This window comes from Panthera pardus, unplaced genomic scaffold (genome assembly GCF_024362965.1).
Source record: "Panthera pardus isolate Hobbes unplaced genomic scaffold, ASM2436296v1 HiC_scaffold_10, whole genome shotgun sequence".
NCBI lineage: Eukaryota > Metazoa > Chordata > Mammalia > Carnivora > Felidae > Panthera > Panthera pardus.
This window is the reverse complement of record NW_026526655.1, coordinates 3,157,987-3,185,405: the sequence shown is the minus strand read 5'-3', so window position 1 is coordinate 3,185,405 and position 27,419 is coordinate 3,157,987. Positions and strand designations below refer to the sequence as shown.

General features: G+C 54.6%; 1 protein-coding gene across 4 annotated transcripts in view; it reads left to right on the top strand.

Moving 5' to 3' along the window:
* The window catches only part of RAMP1 (receptor activity modifying protein 1), a 54,954-nt gene extending 27,795 nt beyond the window's left edge, over window positions 1–27,159 (top strand). Inside the window, exons 3-4 of one of the 4 annotated variants that reach the window (XM_019445395.2) lie at window positions 25,772–25,844; window positions 26,585–27,136. In XM_019445395.2, the coding sequence (XP_019300940.2) occupies window positions 25,772–25,844; window positions 26,585–26,803 (292 nt within the window). In that variant the 3' untranslated portion in view covers window positions 26,804–27,136. Of the gene's footprint in view, window positions 1–20,283; window positions 21,069–25,771 lie in introns of those variants that run through there. The other 3 variants (XM_019445392.2, XM_053903079.1, XM_019445393.2) reach the window with 3 other exon arrangements.
* The last annotated feature ends 260 nt before the right edge of the window (window positions 27,160–27,419 follow it).

Below are 27,419 nucleotides of genomic sequence, written 5' to 3'. Positions count from 1 at the left end.
GGGGCCTCCGGGGAGCTGTGGCACCAGGCGGCAGCCCTCCTTCTCCGGGCAGATTTTGAGGACAACCTCCCCCAGGGCTCACAGGACTTCAGCCCTGGACGCTTATGCACAGGATGCCCCGTGGCTCCCACTCTGGGAAAGGTGCCTCTTAGGTCTGAGTTCCCTCTTCTCCCAGCTAAAAAACGGAGGACTCACTTTCTTAAAAACACACCCCTTTTGGGGCACCTGGGTGGCAGTCAGTGGAGCCTCTGACTTTGGCTCAGGTCAAGATCTCACAGTTCGAGATCAGTTCATCATGATCTTCCAGGTCGAGATCTCACAGATCTCACAAACTCCGTATCGGGCTCACTGCTGTCAGTGCGAGCCTGCTTTAGATCTCTCTCTCTCTCTCTCTCTCTCTCTCTCTCTCTGCCCCTCCCCTGCTCTCTCTCTGTCTCTCTCAAAAGTAAATATTTTTTAATGTTTTTTTTTCACGTATTTTTGTCAAAGAGAGAGACAGAGCATGAGCAGGGGAGGGGCAGAAACAGAGAGGGAGACGCAGAATCCGAAACAGGCTCCAGGCTCTGAACTGTCAGCACAGAGCCCGACACGGGGCTCAAACTCACAAACCGTGAGATCATGGCCTGAACCGAAGTCGGACGCTCAACCGACTGAGCCACCCAGGCACCCCAAAAACAAATGAACATTTAAAAAAAAAATGGGACGCCTGGGTGGCTCAGTCAGTTGAGCATCCGACTTCAGCTCAGGTCATGATCTCATGATTCGTGAGTTCGAGCCCTGCGTCGGGCTCTGTGCTGGTGGCTCAGATCCTGGAGCCTGCTTCGGATTCTGTGTCTCCCTCTCTCTTTCTGCCCCACCCCCGCTCACACTCTGTCCCTCTCTCTCAAAAATAAATAAACATTTAAAAAAATTTTTTAATAAAAAAAAAAAGAAAGAAAGAAACACTCTTTTTGAGTAGCAAGAGAAGGTGAGTGTACCCTCACTGCCCGGGCCAGGTGGACGTGGCCTCGCTTAGTGGCCAGAAGGCCAAGTTAACACGCCCTGGTGTTCCCACCCCAAGTCTGTTGAGCCTTTACCAGGTCTTTGCGATCTTTAATGATGCGGCTGTGAGAGCTTTGGTACATACGGCCTTCTGTTTTGAACTAACTTAAGAATTCTTGCAAATGGACTTACGTGCCGTGGACGTTCTGTGGTTCTCATAGGTTTTGCCCCGTTGCCCTTTGAAGGAATTGTACTCCTTTCTGTTACCAGCCGCATATGAAGGCGTTTCCTCACATTCTCATGAGCCCTGAGTTTGCACAGATTTTCTGTTGGCAGGTGTACGTGAGATTTCCTCTTGTCCCATTTGCCCGCCTTTGGCCGTTGGGAAGGCGAAGTGATTCTTCTAGAGTTGTTTTGCAATTTGTTTTTTCTCAGGTGCAGATCATCTGACCATAATCTTTGCTACTTACCTTTTGAGTCATTGGGAGTCTTTTAAGTCTGATTTTGCAAACTCTCGAACATGGTAGAGGTCAGCTGTGTGTCATTTTTGTCCTAATCATCTTTTCTTCAAGTTTCGCTTGTGTTTATTTTGGTGACGCTTGTCTCCCGTGTTTGATTTAGTTATGCAGTTCACGTGTGTGCCCTCGCTCGCTCCCCAGAGGTCTGGAATTCAGGCACAGTCCTGTCTGTTGCAGAAATTCAATTGTCGCAATTCCAAGGGAGTCACATGGCCACCGTATTATGATCTGTTTCTGTTTAGTCGTTATGTGTTTTGAAATAACATTTATCTTCTTAAACACGCTAAGTAGTTACATTAAGACATGAATAAAATTTACTTCCTCCCTACCTCGATTAGGCTAACATAATTTGTTAAATAATGTTGCCTACCTCCATAGTTTGGTTATGCTTGATTTAATACTTAGTATGTTCTTGTGTGCATTAGAGTAATTTCAGTTAATGTTTTACAAAAAATTTTAATGCTTATTTTTAAGAGAGAGAGAGAGAATGAATGGGGGAGGGGCGGGGGGGGGGGGTACACAGAATCCGAAGCAGGCTCCAGGCTCTGAGCTATCAGCACAGAGCCGGACGTAGGGCTCAAACTCACGAATGGTGAGATCATGACCTGAGCTGGTCCGACACTTAACCGACTGAGCCACCCAGGCGCCCCTCAGTTAATATTTATGTATGTCTTGGGGCCATCCACCCCCCTTCGATCGCCATGGCCCTACAATATTTTCTACAATTTAGAAGACCTCATTCTCTCTTTGTGTGTTCATTCTTGTTGTATTTCACATTACCTTCTGCTTTCTTTGATGCGTTCTCTGCCTATTTTTCCAAGAGAACTAAAGAACCATTTTGCCAGATTCCGTAAGAAGTCACATTGAGGTTCTAGGTGAGATGGCCAGGCACCAGCCAGACAGCTAGGGAGGTGCTGTCTGCAGGAATCCTGCCCATGAGGAGCGTCTCGGGGGCCCTGTGTCCTGAAGAACACAGCAGCAGGCCTAGTCAGACTGTTCACTACCTTCCTGTGCCGTCTTTTAAATTTTTTTTTTAATGTTTATTTATTTTTGAGACAGAGAGAGACAGAGTGCAAGGGGGGAGGGGCAGAGAGAGAGGGAGACACAGAATCCGAAGCAGGCTCCAGGCTCCAAGCTGTCAGCACAGGGCCCGATGTGGGGCTCGAATTCGCGAACCGCGAGATCGTGACCTGAGCCGAAGTCGGACACTTAACCGACAGAGACACCCAGGTGCCCCGGCTCACTTCTTTTTTAACGTTTATTTATTTATTTTGAGAGAGAGGGAAAGAGCTGGGGGAGGTGCAGAGAGAGAGAAGGAGAGAGAATCCCAAGCAGGCTCCACAGTGTCAGCACGGAGCCCGATGCAGGGCTCGAACTCACAGACGGTGAGATCATGACCTGAGCTGAAACCAAAAGTCAGATACTTAACCGACTGAGCCACCCAGGGGCCCCGAGAAAGCCCACTTTTTTTGTGTCCATTATTATAGGTCTTTAGAAAACAGACTATGTCTTGCATTGAAATGTCTTTTAAAAATGTTTGGCTTTCACTTTTATCATTTGCTTTCCCCTCTTTTTACATTTTCAGAAAAATATTTGCTTCTTTCGCGAGGTAGAATTTAGATGCTGACGACATCATTTTTTCTCACCCCCCCCCCTTTTTTTTTTTAACATAATAAAGGCATTTAAGACCATGTTGTTTCTCCCTCGGGACCTTCTTCACCACTTTCTGCAGGTTTTGAGATGTCTGTTTTCTCGTTGTATTTTCTTACCACACAGTTATTGTCTTTCTTGACTTTCTCCTTCAGTTTTTTCTTTAGGCAGGTGTATTTTAATTCTCAAATGTTGCATTTCCATTTGGTTCTTAAGCTCTTCTTCTCTTGATAGAGTTATAGCACACAGAGTGAATAGTTTCTACTTTGTGTTTTTGTTGAGATTTTCTCTCAGATCTCTCCCACTAAGACCTTCTGTAAACACACCACCAAAACTTGAAAATGAAAACGTTCTGTTCTTTCTATTTCATCCCCCCCCCCCGAAGCAGTGATTAATGCTGCACTGTCGTGCTATGCAGCTTCTTTACAGGTTTCTGAACTTTAAAAAAAATTTAATGTTTGTTTTTGAGAGACAGAGCGTGAGTGGGGGAGGGGCAGAGAGAGAGAGGGAGACACAGAATCCGAAGCAGGCTCCAAGCTCCGAGCTGTCAGCACAGAGCCCGACGCGGGGCTTGAACCCGCGAACTGCGAGATCATGACCTGAGCCGAAGTCGGTCACTTAACCAACTGAGCCACCCAGGTGCCCCTCTGAACTTTTTTTTATGTTTACTTGTTTATTTTTGGGGGTGGGGGGGGTGGAAGGGGCAGAGAGAGAGGGAGAGAGAGAATCCCAAGCAGGCTCCATGTTGACAGTGCAGAGCGTATCTCGGGTCTTGAACTCACGAACCACGAGATCATGACCTGAGCGGAGCTCAAGAGTGGGATGCTTAACCGACTGAGCCACCCAGGCGCCCCTGAACTTTTTGCATATGATAATGCAGTAGTGGATTCTTCAATCCTAATCGTGTCGGCATTGTTTCCATTTCACTTTTCTGGAAGGCTTTTATGCATATCTTTCGCTCTACTTTCATAGCATTTAGACTCCACGTTATCCTGCTGCTGCCATCGACTGGGAAACACCGTTACAGTTCTAGGCACACGTGATAGTTTTTGCTCTACGTTATCCTTTGCCTCGTGTTAGCACAGAAGCACTGGTCTGTCAGCTCCTCGAACTTTGTCGTTCTGTGTGACTTACGTCTCTTGCCAACAGCTTACTGCTGGATGTTACGTTTTCATATAACATAGAGTTATATATGTTATATAAACTCTATAGAGTTTCATATAACAGAGCGACAAGCCTTGTACCAGAGAAAACGACATCGTATTTGTCCTTTCTGTTCGATCTTCAGGCACGCCGTTTTTTGTCTTGATTTTTTACATTTCCACCCTGATTTCTTTTTTCTTCGTATGGTTAGAACATAATGTCTCTTCTTTTCTCTTTCAAGTGAGGTTGACGACTGGAAAACTCTTTTTCACTCAACCAGCCATGAAATGAAACACAGATCCTCTGATAACGTGTCACTTTTCTTACCGTGTCAGACCACGTGCTTTGGCCTCCCCTTGGTGAAGGGACCAGAATCCCTGGGTTTTGGGCCTCCTCAAATTTCGCTTTGTGTCTGTCTCTCTCTCTTCTTTGATTTGAACTAATGTTCTAAGACCCGGTTTTTCAGGGCACCTGGGTGGCTCAGTTGGTTAGGCACCTGACTTCTGCTCAGGTCATGATCTCGCTGTTCATGAGTTCGAGCCCTGCATCAGGCTGTCTGCTGTCAGTGTAGAGCCCATTGGATCCTCTGTCCCCAGCTGTCTTCACCTCCCCTGCTTATGCCCTCTCTCTCCCTCTCTCTCTCTCTCTCTCTCCCTCCCTCTCTCTCTCTCTCCCTTAAAAATAAACATTTAAAAAAATAGTAAAATAAAACCTGCTTTTTCCTTCCTATCCTCTATTTTGCTTTTATTTTTTACACTGCGTTGTTCTGACTTTTATCGGTAATAACGCTGGTCTGAGAGGTCTTGGTTACTGACATCTGCAAATAGCCTGTTAATTCAAACACGTCTTACTATTTTTAACTGCTCGTTCCCTTTCACGTGTGTCTTTTAAATTCAGGCGACTATGTGAAGCAAATCCTAGAAATAAAGCCTTATGAGTAATCCATTCCCGGGAGCGAAACATTTCTACGGAGCTTTCTTTCTACATGAGTGACAGCTTGGCGGGGGGATAGATCTGTGATGAGCAGCCTTGTTTTCTGAAGCTCGCATAGCTTTTCTTCTGTCGTCTCTGGGTTTTTATTATGTGGTCAGAGAAGGCAGAGGGATTTTTACTGATTTGTTAAGTGTGGCCTCTTCCTTCCAGAGTGCCTGCTTGCAGGTGGCTGGACCCAGGGACCGGGAGGGGGCAGGGAGGGCGTGGGGCGGGCAGGATGTGGACCCACGGCCCCTGGAATTAGGGACCGCCCTCGGGGAGGCTCTGGGAAGCTTTCCAGACATACCCTCAGACCCTGGGCAGCCAAGACCCCCAGGGGCACAGGCTGACGGGCAGTTTCTTTGGGTGCAGGCCGGGGGAATGTCAAAGACCCCCTCCAGAAAGCCAGGTGGGGTGCAGGTCCTGTGACATTTATTTCTCTGTGTTCCCGTCCTCCTGGGGTTCTGGGCTGCTCCACGGTCCGAGTATGTCTCCCAGGGTGATTTTGAATCACAGAGAAGCACCTGTGTGGACAGCCCTGCCCTGCCCCCTACAGTGGGTGTCGCCCTGAGCTGCGACCTCCGACCTCCGTAGGATGGGGGCAGCAGGGGTGCGGATGGCGGAGCCTCCTAGACGAGGCAGCAAGTGGGTAGGGCGTGTGGGTGGGGGTGAGCCCGCTGCAGGGGCCCCTGTGGGGAGGGGAGAGCAGGGTCCCTGGGGAGTCCAGTGGCATCAGGGGGACAGAGTCTCTTGGGCAGGACAGGCAGAGAGCAGCGGGACCAGGGTGGGCTGCACAGAAGAGCCCTTCCCTCCAGTGGCCCGCGTGGCTTCACAGGGATAATGGCCCCAGGGTTTCGTGTCCAAATATAGCGTCCCGGCTGTCCGCCTAATCCTGGGACTCGGACACGCACACACCCACCTCCCAGCAAGGGTGCGAGCGGCAGCCTCACCTTCCTAGACCTGGTGTCTGCACGGGGGTCCCCGGTCTCACCAGGGGCCACAGCTCAGTGACCAGCCACAGCTCCCTAGTTCTCAGACGCCTGTCGGATCTTACAACTACAGCTATCTCTCTGAGCTGCCGGCCCCAGGAGCCCGGTTCCTGCCCCAGCCTGTTCTCCGAGGAGGCCAGTGCCCTCGCCCGCCCCGTGAGCCCTGTCCGCGGGGAGCCTGCCCTGGCAGCCCCCGGGGCGCTGCGTCTGGTGCCAGAGCTGTCTGCATGCGGAGCCAGGAATGGATTTAGAAACCTCTGCCTGCTCCTGGCTTGAGCAGAGGCACCGGGAGCTGCCGGGCACGGAGCCACAGAACAGGAGCAGAGGAGGGAGGCTGAGGAGGCAGGCCCCGGGTGGGGACGGGGTGGCCAGAACGCCTCCTCCCCAAAAGGGGCTTCTGGGGGCGAGCAGGGGAGACAGCTCCCTACGTGGAGGAGCCAGGCAGACGTGGGTCAGACCCCCGGGCCACCTCCCTCACTGCCACCTCGGGTCACCCACGCGGGTCACCTCGGCGGCGCCTGTCTTTAAGGAGAGGATAGGAACGCCGGCTCCTAAAGCTGCTTCTCAGATGGGATGACATACATGGGATGTATGTCCTAGTCCCTCCTGTCCCGTGCGGAGCAGAGAACCCAGCCATCAGCAGTCCCGTGTGGAGTGTTGCCCTCGGCTCTGGGGGACGTGTGGGCGTCCACCCACACCTAAGAGGGTCCCCGTTCTGCATGCCCACGGCTCCCTGGATGGCTCCCCTGTGGCCTCCTGAGTTGCAGGGTGCCCATCGCCCAGGGAGACGAGACTGTCCCCGGGGCCCAGCAGCACGTGCTCCCGGCAGGAGCCCACGGCCCCTTGTGCACAGGCTGACCAGCCCGGCCACAGCAGGACAGCTGGAGAGGAAGCGCCCGCCCCCCCACCGTGCATCTCTGCAGCCCTGGGTCCCCAGCGCCCCGTCTCCCAACACGGTACCTGCAGCCCCCACAGGCCTGCTCCTAGAGCCGCAGGCGCTTCTCTGCAGGCCGGTGAGTAGCTAGTGCTCAGTGTGCAGACCCAGCAGAGGGAATGTTGGAGCCGTGCTGCGGCCTGACTGGTGCCAAGCTCAGGAAACGGGGGCTCGGTCGAGAGCTGCCTGGTGTGGGGCGAAGCTCTGTCTGCCGACACTGGTGTCCCCTCAACCGACAGCAGTCGCCTTAACTGGTGACATCCCCCCTCCATGGGTCTAGGGGAGCGGGGGGCCCTCGTGTGTGTCGCCTCCCTGGTCTCCAGCTCAGCCCTGGGGCCGTCTTCCCAGATGCAGATGGCACCGCTCAGGGACACCACGTCTCCTGCCTGAGGACTCACCGCGGCCTGGCGGGTGGCATCCTTCACGGGGCACCTGGCGGGGGTGGAGCCTGAAGGGAGCCGAGCCCCACACCCGCCTGGAGGAAGGGGTGCCCCTTCCCATTCCACACATGGCCCCACGTGGCCCACACACGTTGCTTCCAGGTGGCCTCAACCAGCCTGGATACAAAGCTGCGGAATCTTCTCAGGGAGTCTCCCGCTGCTCCCCCAAAGTGAGCCTCTGGGTTCCAGGTCCAAGGGTGGGCTGTGGGGCTGGCACGGGGACACAGGGCTCTGCACGTATGGACCGTGGGCCTGTGCTCATGAGACCTTGTGTTTGGGGACCTTGGGCCCAGCTGCAGACCCCGTGTCCAGGCAGGCATCCCCAGAGGCCCCCAGGGCTCCTCTGTCCCACTTAGGACCGCCCAGGGTGGCCCAGGCGGGAAGGGGCAGCACCCTCCTCTCCCTCCTGGCCCAGATTTGAGGAACCGGGGCTCCGGGTGGGGCCCGGTGAGGGCTGCAGAGTTGCAGGCACATCAGCCTTGGGCACTGAGCCCTGCTGTGCGCCCACACGGGGGGCAGGGTTCCACAGGGAGCCGAGAGGAGCTGCCCTGCCCTCCTGAGGTCACAGGCCAGCAGGGACACAGAGAGCAGGCAGCTGCAAGGGGCTAAAGAGGGAGGGAGCATCACGAGACCCAGAGGACTCAGCCGGGGCAGGGACCCCAAAAGTGCCAGGCCCGAGTCCTGGGTTTGAGGAAATACAAGTCCATAGGCAGGGGGCCAGGGACCCCAGACAGAGGGGGTTTCTGGACGGCAGCCGTGGACCTCCCCTGCCAGGCTGCTGTAGAAGCAGGCTGCTGAAAGAAGCCCTCTCCTCTCTAGAAGGGGAGCCATGAAATGCTCTCCCGCCGGTGGGGGGGGGGGGGGGGGTCGTGGAGCAGGTCATTCCTAAGGGGGACTGGAGAAGCAGACAGAAACAAGGTGTGAGAGGGGACAGGTCCAGGCTTCCAAGGCTGAGGGTGCAGGACGCAGTGGGGGGGGGGGGGGGGGTCACTTCCAGAGGAAACGCCCTCAGGGCCTTGTCTGTGCAGCAGCTTCCCAGGCCAACGCCCGAGCACTGACGTGAAATGCCCCCAGAAGCCTGTCTTTCGCTTCCCCATCGTGGGGTGTCTCGGGGGAGGGGAGAGCCAGGCTTCAGGCCAGGAGAAGAGAAGCCCAGAGCCCAGTGGGGTGGGAAGGCGGAGCGGTGGCCAGAGGAAGCCACAGAGGGCTGTCCCGTGTCTTGTTTTCCACAGCCCAAGAGCGGCGGGGTCCTTCCAGGCATCCCCCCCGAGCCCCGTCTGCTGACGCACGCCCTGGATGGGCCGCGGGTATTTCTGGAAAACTGTTGCCTCGTAGCCAGCAGAGAAAACCCCGGCCGGTTTCCATGTGTCCCCCTCTTCCCTGGAACCCTCCCGAGGCTCTTTGTTCTCTGCTCAGTCCTGTTCTTTCTTTCCTGAGAAAATGGCATCTGTCCACCTGGCTCAGCCAGTGCCCGCTGGTCAGGGGGGTTCGGTTTAGCCAGGGAGCTGGCATCGGAGATGTGACGTGGGATTTCCCTCCACCGTTCAGCGGGCTTTCCTGGGCAGCCTGTCGAGGCGTTTGCGTGCTGTGTGGACCGGAGCATTGCTGCAAACCTCACAGCGTGGGCACGCGGCGTGCTGTGAGTCTCGGGCAGTGATGGCACTGCCGGTCCCCTGTGCCCCCTAGGGTGATGCGTTTGCCAACATGGGCGGGGTCCCTGTTCTACTAAGGAGTTACACTGTCGTAGGAGCCTCGGAAAAATTCATCTCAAGGTACGCATTTGCGTGCAACGGTAGCCGCTAACGTCAAAGCCTTCTGTGTCCGAGCACCCTGGCGGGTCAGCCCTGGGCCAGCAGGGAGGCACGACTTCTAGCGCTTGGCCTCGTTGGTCTGGCCTGGTTTGCTCGGATCTGTCTGAGCTAACTGGCCGAGGGAGGGCTCGATGGTCTAGCATCCACCTTCCCGCCTCCGGCTGCAAACCCCAGGCATGCGGAGTGAGTTCCAGGGGCTCCGTTGACTCAGCAACCCCCCCACCACCCCCACCCCCAGCCCAGCACACGTTCCCAGGCCGGTGCCAGTGAAATGTTTTAAATCAGTGACCAAGACGTCCTTCTGCGTCCCCACAGCGGCAAGAAAAACAAAAGATGCCCCGTCCTGTGCTTCCTCCGGGCCGGAACGCCGGCCTCCCAGCTGGCTCGTATGTGGGTCTGCGGGAAAAGTACAGCACGAGGACTTGCTTAGCCACCGCCAAGGCCGCTGGCCCCTCCTGTCCGTGGTCGGAGGCCCCTTGTAGAGACGAGCTGGCCTGGCATCCTCACTCCACGCCTGGCGCAGCCTAGGGCAGGCCGGGTCACCGCGTGGCTTTCTGTCACCAGAGGAAGTGGCCCCAGCCCCTCCCTGCTTCGGAAAGGCTCCACGTGACTTCGAAGTCTTGGGTGGGGGCCCCCAACACGAAAGGCGGAAACCACAAGGGAGAAGACAGGCCTGACCAGTTAAGAATGAAGGAAAGGATTCCTGCCTGTGATGAAAACGCCCCTAGGGTTCCAATCATACGATGTGTGCCCTCGGTTTGGGGAGGTTTTTATCACCTTGAGAAAAGAACCTGTCTGTCAAGGTTTACAAGGTGGTTTCTTTTTCATCAGAAGCGAATGTTGAGTCTTATCAAATGCCTTCTCAGCTTGTATTGGAACGGTCGCGTGTCCCTCGGACACGTTGAAGTGTGATTTTATGCTAAGTTTGAAGCATTCCCGAAATGAACGTGGCCTTAAGGTGCTCTGTAGGACTGGCTTAAATCTGCAAACATCCTCTGTCGTACTTTTGTGTCGTTGATAAGTGAACGTAGAGGACATCTGTGGCTCCAGGGCACGTGGGCAGGCCGTCTTAAGAGGACTGGGATCAGGATTTGCTAACCCTGTAAAAGAACGGGGGAACCTAGCGTCCGCCTCTGTGATCTCGAGAATTTGAAAGAATTACCTGAGTCCAGCACCTTTTGTGGAAGTAATTCTCTAATAACATTTTTCATTCTTCTTCTCAGACTTTCTATCTTTTAGGTCTCTGTTTGGTCATTTGTAGTTTCCCAGAAAGCATGCCAACTCAAGGATTTCCCAAACTTTAACATACATTTTTTTGTATGTTACTCTCCTATACTTTGGGTAATCTCCTTCCGGTGGTTTTGTACATTGATGTTTTCTCTCTTTTTTTTTTTTTTTTCAGACTATATTATCCAGAGATATGTCTGGTTTCATTGTTTTCTAAAGAATCAGCTATTGAACTTACGTATTCGTTTTACTTCTTAAAATATCACTAAATATTACTTTTTAACAATTATGAGTGCATTTGAATTATTTGCCCTTTGGAAAGTTTTATTTTGTTGTTCTTTTAAAAAATGTCTTGGGCGCCTGGGTGGCTCAGTCGGTTCAGCGTCCCACTTCGGCTCAGGTCATGATGTCACGGTTTGTGGGTTCGAGCGCTGCGTCGGGCTCTGTGCGGACAGCTCGGAGCCTGGAGCCTGCTTCAGATTCTGTGTCTCCCTCTGTCTCTCCTTCTTCCCTGTTCATGCTCTCTCTCCCTCTCTCTCAAAAATAAATAAATGTTAAAATAGTAATAATAATAAAATGAAATTTAAAAATGCCTTGATTTGGAGACTTCACGTATTTTCATATCATTTTGTGTAGTAATAAGATAGTTTACAACAGTGGATTTTTCTCATAATTCAGTTTTGCCTCCATCCCCTTAATTTTTACACATAGCACGCCATTGTTTTCTTAATAGTCTCTGATCGAATTAAGTTCTTGTTTGACTTCAATGTTATATGCATGCCCTTTCATTTCTAGAGACTTTGGGTTTTTTTTTTAAATTTATCCTTTTCTTACTAATTTCTAGTTTTTAATATTGTAGTCAAAGAATACTGACTTAGAGTTTCCACTTTGGGAATTTGTTGTTTTTCTTTGCTGCCTAAATTGAGTCCGTGGACTTGAAAAGCTTGTTGACTGTAGACTAGAAACTTCACATGCAGTCCCTGAGTCAGGCTTCTTCACTTGGTACTGGTTTTAATTTGCTTAGTAGCCCCGAAAGGGGTGTTGAGGTCCCTAGCGTAGGGGTGCCTGGGTGGCTCAGTCGATTGAGCAACCGACTTCAGCTCAGGTCATGATCTCACGGCCTGTGAGTTCGAGCCCCACGTTGGGCTCTGTGCTGACAGCTCGGAGCCTGGAGCCTGGAGCCTGCTTCGGATTCTGTGTCTCCTTCTCTCTCTGCCCCTCCCCCACTCGTGCTCTGTCTCTCGGTCTCTCTCTCAAAAACTAGGGGCGCCTGGGTGGCTCAGTCAGTTAAGCGTCCGACTTCGGCTCAGGTCATGATGTCACAGTTCGTGAGTTCGAGCCCTGTGTCGGGCTCTGTGCTGACAGCTCGGAGCCCGGACCCTGCTTTGGATTCTGTGTCTCCCTCTCTCTCTCCCTGCCCCTCCCATGCTCATGCTCCGTCTCTGTCTCAGAAATAAATAAACATTAAAAGTATATTTAAAAAAAAAAAAGTCCCCAACGTGAAGGCGTGGTTGACTCCGGCTTGTGCCTCCGGCACCTGTAAGTGATCTGTATACCGCGGGGCTCTCATACCGCTGTCTCCGTGTGAATGTCTCTGTGCACTGGGCTGTGCCATGGGCACCCCTCCTGCTGGCCTCCTGTTCCATACCCTCTCTTCCTTCAGCTTTGGCTCCCCTTTGCCCCTGAGGTGACTCTGTCAACAGGGTAAGCGGGATTTGGTCTTCTTCTTACACTGTCCCCCTCCCCCCATGGTGCTTGCAGGCTAGTTGTTGAGACCAAGAGCGAGTGAATCATCATGTGAATTAAAGTACAAGGACAAAGTAAGACATCTATGAAGGAAACCCCACTTTACCAGGAAGCCGAATGAGGTTGAAGCATCAAAAAAAAGGCCTTTTTGAGGAAGTGACATTCAAAGGAGGAGCAGAGTTGGCCTGGTGAAGATGGGGTTAAGAGCCTTCCGAGGAGAAAGAGCAGCATGTGCAAAGATCCTGAGGCAGAAGCACCAGCCAGTGTAGCTGGCCTGTGGCCGGTGAGAAGGAGAGGACATGGCTGAGGGTGGGGGCTACGTGAAGGCTTTTGAATTCAGCACAAGGAAGGTGCAAAGATGTGGATAGTAGGCTGGAGGTCAGGAGGAGGGCAGGGGTGAGACAGCCAATCATGGACTGAGCGCAGGGGTGCAGAGGAGAGGAGAAGAGCGAGGGATTTGATGGCCGCCCCTGACCAAGCTGGGTGGAGTAGAAGAGAAGGGGTGCAGAGAGGCCAAGGCCTCTGGCCCGAATTGTGAAGGAAGGTGGACGCTGGTGTTAGCAAGGTGGGTCACAATAACCCACCGAGGCAAGTCACTTCTGCCTACTCCTGGACACAGTGACAGGGCCACAGGAGGGCAGGGACACCCCTGGAGGAGGTGGGGAAAAGTCCATGACAACTCAGAGGCTGGGCAAGGGCTCCCAGGGGCTGGGAGCTGGAGCTGGGGGCACGGGCAACCTGGAAGCCAGGTGTGGTGACAGCTGGATGTGGACGGGACCCAGCTTCCGATGGGGGTGGGAGGGTCACAGCAAGGAGTCTGCGGAGTGTGGACGCCCCTCCCTCCGACCAGGGAGGTGGGGAGGACCAGGGAGCCTCTCCGGGCGGGCGAGGTCGCTCCAGGCGATGGAGGGGAAGCCTCAGGAGCCCGGATGGGGGGTCCTGGGGGATGTGACTGCACGGGAGGAGCTGACAGGCGGGAGAAGCGTCCCCAGGGGAGGAGACCACAGAGAGGAGGTCCCCAGGAGGGGCGCCATCTAGTGGCCTTGCCCTTCCTGCAGGGGTCCTGCTGGAACTGGAGGGGCCTGGAGGTGGCTGGTGGGGCGGGGTTAGGCACCCAGGGCTGCGAGCCTGAAGGGGGAGGTGCAGAGAGCAGCGGGGAGGCTTTTAGAAGCCGGTTCTTTCCTGGCAGTCCCGTTGTTGGCTGTTGTCCATGATTAGAAATTCGCCGTGAACATCTTCTTAGACTACTTTTGTCTACATTTTATGTTATTAATTTCAGATAATTCCCAGGAAAGAAATACTGGGCCAAAGGGCATCCACACTTGGGAGGTTATTGGCGCATATCGCTGAATCGCTTTTCGGGAAAATGTTTACCGGTTTGTCTTCTGTTAGCAATGACACAAGGACCTGCGTCATCTCACGGTACCTTCCCCAGCGCCAAGTGTTATTTTTAAATTTGGACATTCGCTTCTTTGTTTTTCTTTCTTTCTTTTTTTTAATTTTTTTTAAAATTTTTTTAACGTTGATTTATTTTTGAGACAGAGAGAGACAGAGCATGAACGGGGGAAGGGCAGAGAGAGAGGGACACAGAATCGGAAGCAGGCTCCAGGCTCTGAGCCATCAGCCCAGAGCCCGACGCGGGGCTCGTACTCACGGACCGCAAGATCGCGACCTGAGCTGAAGTCGGACGCTTAACCGACTGAGCCACCCAGGCGCCCCTTTTTTAATTTTTTTTAATGTTTATTTATTTTTGAGAGAGAGAGACAGAGCGTGAGCAGGGGAGGAGCAGAGAGAGAGGGAGAGACAGGATCCGAAGCAGGCTCCAGGCTCTGAGACACGGGCTTGAATTCACAGACCACGGGATCATGACCCGAGCCGAAGTTGGATGCTAAACCGACTAAGGCACCCAGGCGCCCCTCTTTGTTTTTCTTAAGAGCGGGGTTAAACTTTTTCTGGGCTGTGTATTAGTCATTTGTATTTCCAGAAGGGCTGTTTAGCCGAAAGCGTCATGGGTACGGCTCTGGGTCTCACACCCACCTGCCCACCTCGCCAGCTATCCGAGAGCCTCCCCGCCGTGTCATCAAGCATTTTGACAGGCCCGTTGGGCCAGCGCGGGGCAGTCACATTCACCCCCAGCTGCTGCTCCCCACGGCAGGTGCATGGGGCTGCGGGAACCCACGGTGGGGGGGAGGAGGGGCGCGTGGTCCCGGGTGGATGGGTGAAGCCATTGATGCGGATAAAGTGAACCTAAGTCCAAAAGTGGTTCCTCCTCGGATTTTGGATGCTTAGACTCAGGTGGCCTGGTCTGCTTTTGTTCAGGTTTGTAGAACGAGAAGTGACTACTTTATAAGCCACACGCCAGTTGTTCAGAAGGAAGGGATGAGGTAACATCCACTTATTGAGCGCCTGCTGTATGTGGGGCCCTTGACCTCATTTCACTTGATCTGCCCAGTAACCCTGCCAAGTGGTGTCTTCATTTGCATATAAGGAGGCCAGGGCTCGCCCGGATTGGGGGAAGGCGATCCCAGGATTACTCGGGATAGGCGGCGGGGCTGGGATTTGAATCCAGGTTTTGGGGTGCCAGGGCCCCAGCTCAGGTACTCCACATCAGGACCAGTCAGGGCTACCTGGGGGACACCAGCGACCACAGTGTCCCCAGAGCAGACACCTTGCCTGGGGCAGGAGTGGGCATCAGCCTTCTTGCCAGCAAGGAAACAATCATAAGTCTTGGTGCCGGGAGCCTTGACCTGGGACCCAGACATATCGGAAACTCCCACCATCGTGTTCAGGAACATTCCAAGCAAAGTTTGCTTAAAGGCCCAGAATAGAAAGTCCTTGCCACACACACACACACACACACACACACACACACACAGGATAACTGTTTGGTTATGTGAGGACTGAAAATAGAGGGTTAAGGCAAGAATATTTTTCATGATTATTTTGGGCCCTTCAGTCAGTACTGTGTTCTTCTGAAGAGAAGAATGTCTACACTCTGAGGGGAATTCTCTTATCACCCCCTTGCTGACAGGGCTCCAAATATTTATTGAAAGTTTCAGCTGTCACTTCTGTATAAATAAACAGGATGTGGACGGCTGACTGCATGTTGGAGATATTTTTAGACGGCGGTGGCTTTGCAAAGTGGAAGATAACATTTCAAGGAGAAAGTGCCGGATCCCAGAATAGCCCACCCCGGGCGCTCGGCCTCCGCGTGGCCTCCGCGTGGGGTCTGTAGGGTCTCATCTCCTGGGTCAGGGGCTCCTCCCTCTCCTGGTTGGGGTGGCAATACCTCTTCCTGGGGGCGTCCCCGCTCCTCCCCCAGGCACAGAGGAGGGGGGGCAACGTTTAGGACGGCGTGTCTGTCCTGCCGAACCCCAGAAACTGCTGGCGGGCTTGGTGGGTCTGAGGCAGGGGAGAAGACTGGTCGTCCAGACCCGTGCTTGTGACGCGTGTCCCCGTAGCTCATCGACACCCAGCTCAGAAGGCTGGACTTTGGGCTTTCACAACACCTGCCACGTTCAGCCCTTACCGTGGGCCAGGCACCTGATACGTGCTGATTCATTTCTTCTCACCGTGAGACCCAGCCTGTCGTGACTTCCTGTGGCTCTCTCCACTTCTGTTTTGACTTGAAACACGAGTCCTTGTTCGCCTGGGAAGACCGCACACCCCGTCGGGCACGGGTCCCACACACGCCAGCTGCTGCCGCCTCGGCCCGCTCTGTCCCTCCTGGGGCCCCACCCTCCCAGCCCCCCCCACACCCCACGCGGACCGAAGAGGGCCCGCGGTCCCAGTGCACTCAGGGCAGTGACTCAGCGATTTGGAGACCACATAACAGGCGCTGCGGTGGAGGGGCGCTTGGCTGCTGGACGCACCCCAGCCTTTCCCAGCATCGATTGGATTTCTAGCTCAAAAGTCAGAACGTTCCAGAAAAGGATCTTTAAACATCTTCATTTTGACTGTATCCGTTTACTTCATCTGTTATACTCCTCTGAATGAAAAAATAACATTTCCGGGGCGCCTGGGGGGCTCCGTCAGTTGAACGTCTGACTTCGGCTCAGGTCGTGATCTCGCGGTCTGCAAGTTCGAGCCCCGTGTCAGGCTCTGTGCTGACAGCTCGGAGCCTGGAGCCTGCTTCGGATTCTGTGGCTTCCTCTCTCTGCCCCTTCCCTGCTCATTCTCTCTCTCTCTCTCTCTCTCTCTCTCTCTAAGTATAAATAAACATTAAAAAATTAAAAAAATAAAAAAAAGAAAGAAAAACTAACATTTCTTAAAGCACAGACCTTCTAGCAATGAATTCTCTCTCAGCTTCTTTTTGTTTCTGAGAAAGTCTTTATTGGCAACTTCATGTGTGAAAGCTACTTTTGCTGGGTATGGGACTCTGGACAGACGGGGCTATGTTCCCCACCGTTAGTCACCCCATTGTCCCTGGCCTGCACAGTCTCTTGTAAAATGTCTGCTGAGACCCTGCCATTGCTTCGTTGTAAGTGTCTTTTTTCTCTGACAGACTCTAGGATTTTTTTTCTTGGAAGTTTTTTTCTTTATGTTTGGTTTTCAGATGCTTGTTTGACCGATGGGTCTATGTGGTTCTTTATTTGCTATTGCTGTTTTCTTTTCTGCCCTGTTTGAGGTTCTCTGACCTTCTTGGATTTGCAGACCGATATCTCCCTGTTCTGGGAAACTTTTCAGCCATTATCTCTTCAAATACTTTTTCCGCCCCTTTCCTTCTCCTCCTCCTGGGGACTCAGATTACAAGTTGGACTTGATATAACGTTGATAGTGTTTTTAACTCGCCACAGGGATGCTCTGTTTTTTCTTTCTGTGTTTCGGTTTGGGGAATTCCTACTGACCTGCCTTCACACTCACTCACTCATTCCTCAGATGCCAGACCTGCTGATGAGCCCATCAAGGGAATTCTCTCTGATACCGGGTTCATTTTATTTCTAGCATTTCTCTCTAGCTTTCTTACAGCTTCGCATCTCTGCTACAAGGCTCTGTGGGTGTAGATTATCTGCTTTCCCACCTAGACCCCTTGTTCTGGGAAACTTTTCAGCCATTATCTCTTCAAATACTTTTTCCGCCCCATTCCTTCTCCTCCTCCTGGGGACTCAGATTACAAGTTGGACTTGATATAACGTTGATAGTGTTTTGTTTTTGTTTTTTTTTTTTTTTAATTTTTTTTTTCAACGTTTTTTATTTATTTTTGGGACAGAGAGAGACAGAGCATGAATGGGGGAGGGGCAGAGAGAGAGGGAGACACAGAATCGGAAACAGGCTCCAGGCTCCGAGCCATCAGCCCAGAGCCTGACGCGGGGCTCGAACTCACAGACCGCGAGATCGTGACCTGGCTGAACGCTTAACCGACTGCGCCACCCAGGCGCCCCGTTGATAGTGTTTTTAACTCGCCACAGGGATGCTCTGTTTTTTTCTTTCTGTGTTTCGGTTTGGGGAATTCTACTGACCTGCCTTCATGCTCACTCACTCATTCCTCAGATGCCGGACCTGCTGATGAGCCCATCAAGGGAATTCTCTCTGATACCGGGTTCATTTTATTTCTAGCATTTCTCTCTAGCTTTCTTACAGCTTCGCATCTCTGCTACAAGGCTCTGTGGGTGTAGATTATCTGCTTTCCCACCTAGACCCCTTGTCGTGATCATCTCCTCGAAGTCCCTGCATAATAGTTTCAACATCTAGGTCATCAATGAGTCTGATTCTGTTGATTGTTTTCTCTCTTGGCAACGCGTTGCTTGGGTTTTGTTGCTTCTGAGTGAAAAGTTCATAACTTCATATCTGAATACGGAACATTCGTGGAGAGAACATCAGAGACGGAGGCGACTAGTGTTCATCTCTGGCAGTGGGTCACCCTCTCCCGCCAGGCTGTTGGTGTGGGGTTGGAGTCCATCCTGTCAGGAGCCGAGCTGGGTCTGGGGTTTGTGGCCGCCGTGGTCACTTTCAGAGCACCACAGGCCTCCGTACCTGTAGCAATGGCTGCCACCGCCTTGCGGTCCCAGTGGGGGCTGGTGAATCTTCCTCAGGGCGGTGTCCCACCCTGCACGCCTGAGCCGGTCTCTCTCCACCTTGTCCAGGTAGCAGACAGTTGCTGCTTGCTGTTCTATGCTGGGGACAGAGCCTCAGCTCAGACAGGCCACACGCCTTCGGGCCGCTCCCCGTGGTGGCCCAACTCTGCCCTGGGTCCGTGGGATCTTGGCTGGGAGATTCCTGCCCCTCTGTTTGGTATCATGCAGGATCCCAGGCCTGCTCTCCCAAGGGGGAAGAGTCTTTCCCCTTCCTCTGTCAGCCCTAGTGCGTCTCTCCTGTGCCCTGGCACCGACAGGCTGTGCCATCCCTCCCTCGGCCGCTGAGGGCGTTTGCTCCGCAGGAGGGGAGGGTCTGGGAAAGCGGGAAGGGCTGCGGTCTGTTCCTCGCCATCAGCCACTCTTCCTGCAGGGGTCACAGGCTGTCGATTCTTACATGAGAAGTATTCAAGAAACATGCAGTGTTTGTGCCTGGCCCCAAGGGACAGCCAGTCCCCTGCCTGCCACTAACCTTTCTCACGAGCACCCGCTGGAGCCTCGTGGGAAAAAGTGGGGAGTCACAAAACCACCGGGGTGTCTGGGGCCCCGGGAATTCCAGACTGACCTTCTAGGCTTAGTTGGTCTTTGCAGTCTGTCAGTAGTGGGTTTCTTCTCATGTCTGTTGTTCCCGTGCTCTGCCCCAGGCGGGACGGTCCTTGAAACAAGTTACTTCGTTGGTCTGTGGTCTCTACTCTCTGACGGACTCCAGAAAACATAGGGTTTTGTGGTTTCTTTGGCTTTTGTCGTTGTTGTTGTTTTGGGATTTTTTGTCTGTTTGTTTTACAACTTTCTACCTGCTAAGTAGAAGCAGAAGGGACTCATCTTCTGGAAACTGCATTTTAATATCCCCCAATTTCAATCTTCATTTATTAAAAAATAATTTACTTGGGGTGCCTGGGTGGCTCAGCTGGTTAAGCATCCGACTCTTGGTTTCAGCTCAGGTCACGATCTCACAGTTTGTGGGATTCAGCCCCACGTCGAGCTCTATGCTAACAGTGCAGAGCCTGCTTGGGATGCTCTCTCTTTCTCTCTCTGTCAAAAAAAGTAATAGATAAAATTTTTTAAACGGTTAAAATAGCAAAAAAAAAAAAAAAAAAAAAAACACACAACAAAACAAAAAACAAAAAAAAAAACCCAAACAAGCAAACATGATTTCTATTTTACCACAATAAAAAAAGGACCAAACAGCCGACTCACGCCTGCCACGTTCCAAGTACCCTTCTAGGCACTGGGACTGCAGAGGTGAACAAAACAGACCAGATCCCTGTCCTCAGCATTTCCACCCAATGAATAAAATTAAGATGTGGCTCTGCACCATGAAAGGTGATGAACGCTCCGGGAGGCTCCAGCGGGAGGGGGGCAGGGGGGTGCTGGGAGACCAGGCCCGGTGGGGAGCCCTGCCTTCCAGGCTGGGTGGCCTGCCTGGGGGAGGAGGGGACAGCGAGGTGCTGGAGAGGCTGCGGATTGGTGCCCTGACGGCTTCTTGAGCCAGGCCGCGGTCGGAACGCTCCTGACTGGCCCCCCTCGTAGGCTGCCCCGGCAGGTGCGTCCCGGTCCCTGGAATCCCAGAAGCGAGGAGGGACGTCCCCGAGCCCCAGCCCGCCTTCCAGGGCGTGGGCGCCTGCAGGACATCCGGGAGCCCCCACAGGACCTTCCAGGGCCTTCCTCTCCTGGAGCCCGGCCGGGCGAGGACCCCCGGGGCTGCTCGGGCCCCCAGGGGCATGGGGCGAAGAGCCCTGGCCGGGTCCTGCCTCGGGCCTCTGCCCGCGCGGGGGCTAATGAGCGGCTTTTCCACCCGCAGGACCTACAAAGTGCTCACTGACTGCACCAGGCACGTGGCGGACCAGCTGGGCTGCTTCTGGCCGAATGCGGCCGTGGACAGGTTCTTTGTGGCCGTCCACCGGCACTACTTCAGGAACTGCCCCGTCTCCGGCAGGGCCGTGCGGGACCCGCCCCGAAGCATCCTCTGCCCCTTCATCGCGGTGCCCATCCTGGTGACCCTGCTTGTGACGGCGCTGGTGGTCTGGAGGAGCAAGCGCCCGGAGGGCGTCGTGTAGGCCTGCGGTCGCGGGGGGGGGGGGGGGGGGGAGGGGGGGGCGACAGGTGAGAGCTTCGGGCGCCCTGACGGCAGAGTAGGCCCCAGATCCCTTGTGTTGTCCCCCAGGAAGAGCTAACAGGATTTCGGAATGGCCGTGGCGCAGACGTTAACCTGAGAGCCCCCTGGCTGGAGTTCGAAGCCACCCAGGTGGGGACCCCAGATGCCAGGAGGGAGGGGGAGCCTAATTGTCATGATTTCCGGGGAGGGTTCCGACCTCTGTCTCCTGACGTTCCAACCTCCCGCCGCCGAACTGGGGATAAGTGGCTTGTGATTCAAAGGATGTCCTCAAGGGGGCGCCCGGGTGCTCAGTCCGACTTCAGGTCATGATCTCGCGGTTCCTGAGTTCGAGCCCCGCGTCGGGCTCTGTGCTGACAGCTCAGAGCCTGGAGCCTGCGTCGGATTCTGTGTCTCCCGCTCTCTGACCCTGCCCCGCTCCTGCTCTGGCTCTCTCTTGTCTCTCAAAAATAAATATTTTAAAAAATGAAAAAGGATGTCCTCGGATTTGGGGAGCGTCGTTATTTCGGGGTATGGACCACTGAGAGTAGAAAGGTGGAAGGAACACTAACCCCTTCGGATTCCCCTTCTTCGGTCACAGGGACCTTTGTGGGGATGATGGTGCCGAGGCACTGTGTGCCCTGAAGATGCTCCCGTGGGCCCCTGAGGCCCCCGCCCCACCCCCACCCCAACCGCTGGCTCAGAGGACGGCTGTTCGCAGACAGGAGGAGGCCGGGTGTGTTCAGTTTTTGCTGAGGCCCCTCCTCAGAGATGCCTCCTCAGGCCCAGATACCCACTTGCATTCTGCGCCCCGGGGCTCTACTGGCCATTACACCCCAGTGCGCCCCTCCAGGCGGCTGCTGCTTTTCCGTTCACAGTTGCTTACAGCCCCCTTCCCGAAGGTTCTGAATGCCCGCAGGGAGCTTCCACAGTGTTCCTCCCTGATGTCTTCTGAGTTCAGACCTCTGAGTTCAGACCGATGGGATGTCACGCCCATCACCCCCAGACTCTGCCTCTCCCTCTGCCCTGCTGGCCAGCCTGCCCTTACACAGGGGCCCAACGCCATTACCTTCTGGAATATTCAGCATTAGCGTACCACAGGCACACGGGGTGACCCACCCCCCCACTCAGCTGAGCAGACCCGACCCTCGGCAGCCCCCTCGGATAACTCAGACTCCCCCAGCCTCTTCCTGGGCACCTGCTGGCCCTGCAAAGGTGCTCCCATCACGGGCAGGCCCCCGGCCTGCAGAGGCGTCACAGACGGGTTCCCTGATGGGGCTTCTCTCGCTTCTGCGCTGAACCACGGGCGCCCTGGCTACAGCATGGTCGTGCCTTACAGGAAAGAAGCCCAGGCGGTCCTAACGGCAGGGCGATCGCCTCAAGAACCAACAGGGACCCCGGGGTCCACACCCCAGGGCCTCGGGGAGGGGCTGGTCAGGCTGCAGTGTTCGGTCCTCGTTTCCTCCGCCTTCACGGGTCAGAGACTTGGGGCCATGAGAGCTGGAAGGAAACGGGCAATTGTCTCTATGCATCCCTGGGTTCTCCCCGAGGACGCTGTGGCACGAGTGGTTACGGTTCAGGACCCAGGAAAGGAAGCAGGTGGGGGAAGAGCTTGGGGCCGAGGGCCCAGGCTTCCGTGGGTCTCGGCCACGGGCGCCGTCTCAGGAGCGGAAGGTGGCCGGGAGTGGGAGTTGTGGGCTGGAGTCTGTCTTCATAAACGTCGTCCCCGAGAGCAAAGGTGACACGGGCCGCGGGGAAGAGGGCAGCCCCCGGCCTGACCTCGCTGGTCTTTCCTCCCGTAATTGGCTATACGTGCACCTGCCGAAGGTGCCGGCTTGGCTGGCCCACGGGGCCTGCTCCCTCCAGTGCTGCTTCCGGGGTCATTTTCAATGAAGCCCTCTCGTCCGAGGTCATACCCCTGGCGGCAGGGACCCGGGCCCCCAGCTCCCAGGCAGCCCCATCATCCGCAAGCCCCTACAGGTGGTCGGGGCCCCATGGAGCCCCAGGGCTCCACCGGAGCTGAGTGAAGAATCCTTCCAGAATCAGCTTTAGGGCCGCGGCATCTTCAAGACAAGGCCCTCCCTTGTTCCCAAGCGCTTGGCCAGCCTGAGGCGTGCGTGGGGTATGGTGTGTGGCGTGGGCGGGTGTGGCTGTGCCGGGTGCGTGGGCTCCCAAACATGGCTACTCTCAGACAGGAGTCACTCCAGTCTTACGTCGCGTCGCTGAAGAGTCGCACCTGGTTCTGCTGCACGCGGCCCGGTGTCGCGGTGCGGGGGGGGGGGGGGTGGGGGGGGGTCGGGGGGGTTGCATTTTCGTGGAGATGCTGCCTCGCGCCTTCTCCAGGCGGGTGCTCGCTTGTGCTGTACCAGTGGCCACAGGTCAGTAAGACTTTTCAGTTTGGATCGAGAAAAGTAACCTTTCACGGGACAGCAGGCCACTTGTTCACGTCTCAACGTGAGGCCCCTCGTGACCGTTGTCACATTCAAAGGAAGCAGACTGAGGGGCGCCCGGGCGGCTCAGTCGGTTAAGCGTCCAGCTCTTGATCTCGGCTCAGGTCCCGATCTCACGGTTTGTGAGTTCGAGGCCCCCGTCGGGCTCTGGGCCGCTGGTGTGGAGCCTGCTTGGGATTCTGTCTCTCCTCTCTGCCCCTCCCCTGCTGGTGCGCGCTCTCTCTCTCTCTCAAAGTAAGTAAATATTTTTTCTAATAAAAAACTTTAAAAAGGAAAGAGACTAGAGAGAGTTGGTCTCTGAAAGTCAGAGGTTGGTGTTTTGTGGGAGACTGTTTTCAGAGCGCTTCAGTCTAACAGATCTACTCTGAAGGGTTTCACCAAGTGTGCTCAAGTTCAGGATGTGGGAGGTTCTGGAAAAAACGACGGTACGCCTATTTTAAAACTTCGAAAAGCGTGTTTCCTGGCATCATGGCCGTGAAGAGACAATTACCCTGAAACTTGACAGAAAAGGCCGAGCTCGGCCTCAAGAAGCGAACCACCTTCCTCCCTGTCCCCCCGACGCCCCACCGCTCCGTGCCTCAATGTCCTCATCCATGAAATGGGGATGATGGCAACATCTCCCGCCAGGGGTACTGGGGTAACTCAGGGAGGCGTCTTAGTCCGGGTTTTCCGAGTTGCCAGGACGGGAGTTCGGGTGCAGGCGGTCGTGGTGTCGCCAGGGAGGGAAGCCTGGTAAGGAAGGTCGAGGTGGCGCAAGGCCGTGGGGGTCCCTGTGCCAGCGTGGCTGACAGGAGTCCTATCACACCTCGCGCTAAGGCCGCACTGGGTCTCAGAGCAGTCGGTGGGGCCCGGCAGTTGCCATTATGAAAATACTCTACAGACAGTGCAAACGCTAAACAGTGTTACTACTTTAAAATTACCCCACTTGGGGCGCCTGCGGGGCTCCGTGGGTTAAACGGCTGACTTCAGCTCAGGTCACGATCTCCCGGTTCATGGGTTCGAGCCCCTCATCAGGCTCCATGCTATCAGAGCCTGCGTGGGATTCTCTCTCTTCCCCTTCCCTCACTCACTCTCTCTCTGTCTCAAAATAAATAAAAGTTTAAAAAAAATGAAATAAAATTAAATGACCCCAGCTAATGGAAGAGAACAGAATGACAGTTTTTATTTGGGGAGGGGGGTTATGAAACGTGTATTAAAGTGCACAAAAATTGCGTTTGGACTTTAGAGACAATTTTTTTTTCTAGTTTTTTTTTGTTGTTTTATTGTTGCGAGAACGTTTAACGTAAGGTCTACCCTCTTAGCACATTTTTAAGAGTACGATTCAGTACCGTGGGCCGTAGGCAGCAGGGTTCTGGAGCGGATCAGCTGCCTCACTGAGACCTTATGCCCATGGGTTAGCGACCTCCCTTCCCCACACCCTGCTACCCAGAGCCTGGCAACCACCATTCCACCCTCTGCTTCTATGAATTTATTCTAGAGAGCTCGTGTAGGCGGATTCCCGCGGTATTTGTCTTTCTGTGACTGGCTTGTTTCATTTAGCATACTGTCTTCAGGGTTCATGCATGCTGCCTCGTGGTGCAGAATGTCCTCCGTTTTTAGAAAGCAAATAACGTGGGGCACCTGGGTGGCTCAGTCGGTTAAGCGTCTGACTTCGGCTCAGATCATGGTCTCGCGGTTTGTGAGTTTGAGCCCCACATCGGGCTCTGGGCTGACAGCTCGGAGCCTGGAGCTGCTTCAGATTCTGTGTCTCCCTCTCTCTCTGGCCCTTCCCCTCTCGAGCTCTGTCTCTCTCTCTCTCTCAAAAATAAACAAACATTAAAAAAAAATTTTTTTAAATAAGGCGAATAATGTTCCATCGTATGTGTATATCACACGTTATCTTTACATCCACTGATGGATGTTTCTGTTGTTTGCGTATCTTCGCCATTGCGGATAATTTTTAAATGTTTAGGTTTGACTTTGGAGTGCGTGTTTGTAAGTACATTTGAGTATGTAGGTGCACCTGATCTGGAAGTTTCCTTCGGGCGAAATAGGTCTGCAGTGAAGGAACCGGAGAGCGCATTCAGGTGTCCAGCTTCGTGGTCGGGTCACCACGGTCAGCAGGTGAGGCCGGGCTCGGCTGGGACGGAGGCACAGCTCTACCCGGCCAGGGCACTTTGCGTCCGCCCAGTCTGCGTTCATGGCCAAGTGTTCGCACATCAAAGGCGGAGGCCAAAAAACCAAATGCCAGCAGCTGGGTGCTAACTTTGAATGACTAAAGGCAGAATTTTTCTATTGTTAGTATGATTGAAACTTTGTTATAACTAAATAAAACAAAAGACTTTCCTATTCGTTTCTTGGGGCAAAAGAACAGATTGCCACTAACCAGACGGCTTAAACCACAGAATTTATTCTCTCGGTGTTCTGACATGGAGGGGCTGGCAGGCCCGCGCTCTGTCTGAGGGCTCTGGGGGAGGCTCCTTCCTGCCCCTTCCAGCCTCTGCTCTTCCTGGGTGGTCCTTGGCCTTAGCTTGTGGCTGTACACGCCATCAGCGGCCTTTTCGCTGCGCGTCTCTGTTTTTCCTTACAAGGAGGCCGGTCATGTTAGATTGTGCCCACTTGAACCCAGTATGACCTGGTTTTAATTGAACTAATATCTGCAAAGAGCAGGAACCGGGGGGGGGGGGGGGGGATGGAGACACCGTTCAGTCCAGTACACTCAGCAAACTCAGGAGCTGGGTGGCCCCTCGGTTCTCCCCTTTGCACAGGCCACTGCGGGGACAACTTTGGGAACTGCTCATAACCTGCCACGAAAGCTGTTTCCAGAGCCCAGCCAGTCAGGTGAGAGGACCGGGCCAGCTGTCCCAGGAGCTCCTGAGAACACGCGTTGTTCCCAAAGCCAGGGTGCGGGCCGTTGTTCCCACAGGGGAGCCCCCCCCCCGCCCCCGCCGCCACCGCAGCCCTGTCCTGCCGCCCCCACCCACCCTGGTCCCCCGAGGCCAGGCTCTCAGCCTGTCCTGTCCCACATCCGGGCTGTGAACGCCCCTCCAAGGGTTACCGATGAGGCAGTTGACATTTAAAGGAAAAGGAGTGTCTGAAATGCCTTGGGAGCTGTTCCTGGAACCGTCCAAAGAGGGGGGGTCGGGGGGCGTCTGAGCAGGCGCCCTTGCAGAAGGTCGCCTGCCAAGGTCACGTCGATTGACGCCAGATGCTCCGGGGCTGGTTGGCTGAGGAGCAGTGGCGCTCCTGGGCTCCCCCCTCGCCCCACCTCCCACCCCCGTCTGCAGAAGTCCACGGTTGGGGGGGGAGCTGCAGACCCCCCCACCGAGGGCCCTGCTCAGGCCCAGGGATGCCAGCCACAGGCCAGGCCCTGCGCTCTCCCTCTGCCGGCCTGTGCTCCGCCCTTTGTCAGCTCCTTCCCGGGACCACCTGGACGGTACAAAGGGGCAGGGGTAGACTGCAGTCCAGTCACCAGTGACCATCCTCCCTGTGTTCTCATCGGAGCGTCCAGCCCAGCAGGAGGGCCCGGGGGACCGGGAGGCCGGTCAGAGCGGCCACCCTTCTTCGCTCTTCTCCCACAGCCCAGGGCGGGGAAGCGCACAGAGAGAGCCTGCGCACGGCCACACGGCCGGAGAGGGGTCCAGTCAGATCCCAGCCAGCCCGCGCCTGCTCTCGGTGCATCCGGTGGCCTTCCCGTACCACGTGGCGTCCCAGCAATCGTGATACGGCAGCTGGGTCCCGACTGCAGTGTTGTTACCGTTTCGGTGAGTCGCGTCATACGACCTTCCCCTGTTCCATAGGGGCCTGGGGAATGCGTTGACACGCTCACCCCACACGCTCACTTCTCACCCACACTCACGTGCACACTTGCACACATACACGTGCACATTCACACGCTCGCCCCAAACTCCCCCCCCACGCTCACTCACGTGCAATCGCACACTCACCCACACACCACCCACGCTCACCCATATTTTCACACTCACTCCCACCCACCCCGCTCCCACTAAGCTGGCTGGGGAAGGTGACAACAGCTTTACTTCGAGAAGTCAGATGGACTCGTTTTATTTGGGTCCTGAGCCGAAGAAACGGTCCCTTCTCCAGAGCTTTGTCGTGGAAATCCTTTAGAAGAAAAAATTGGTTGGAAGTCAAACTCAAAAAAAAAAAAAAAAAATCACAAAAAACAAAAAAAAAAAAAACCGAAAAATAAAAGAAGAAGACTCGGAAATGGACTTGGCCGAGTACAGATTGTGCCCCAGAGCTGCTAGCCCCGCAGGGTAAGAGTGCTCCCGGGACAGGGCTTCCCACAAGCCGCGAGGCAGCTCTGAGGTGCGACAGTGTCCGCACAGGCCAGTGTCCATGGACAGGACAGGACGGGGCGCCGGGAGGCGTCGGGGGGCGGGGGCGCTGGGAGGC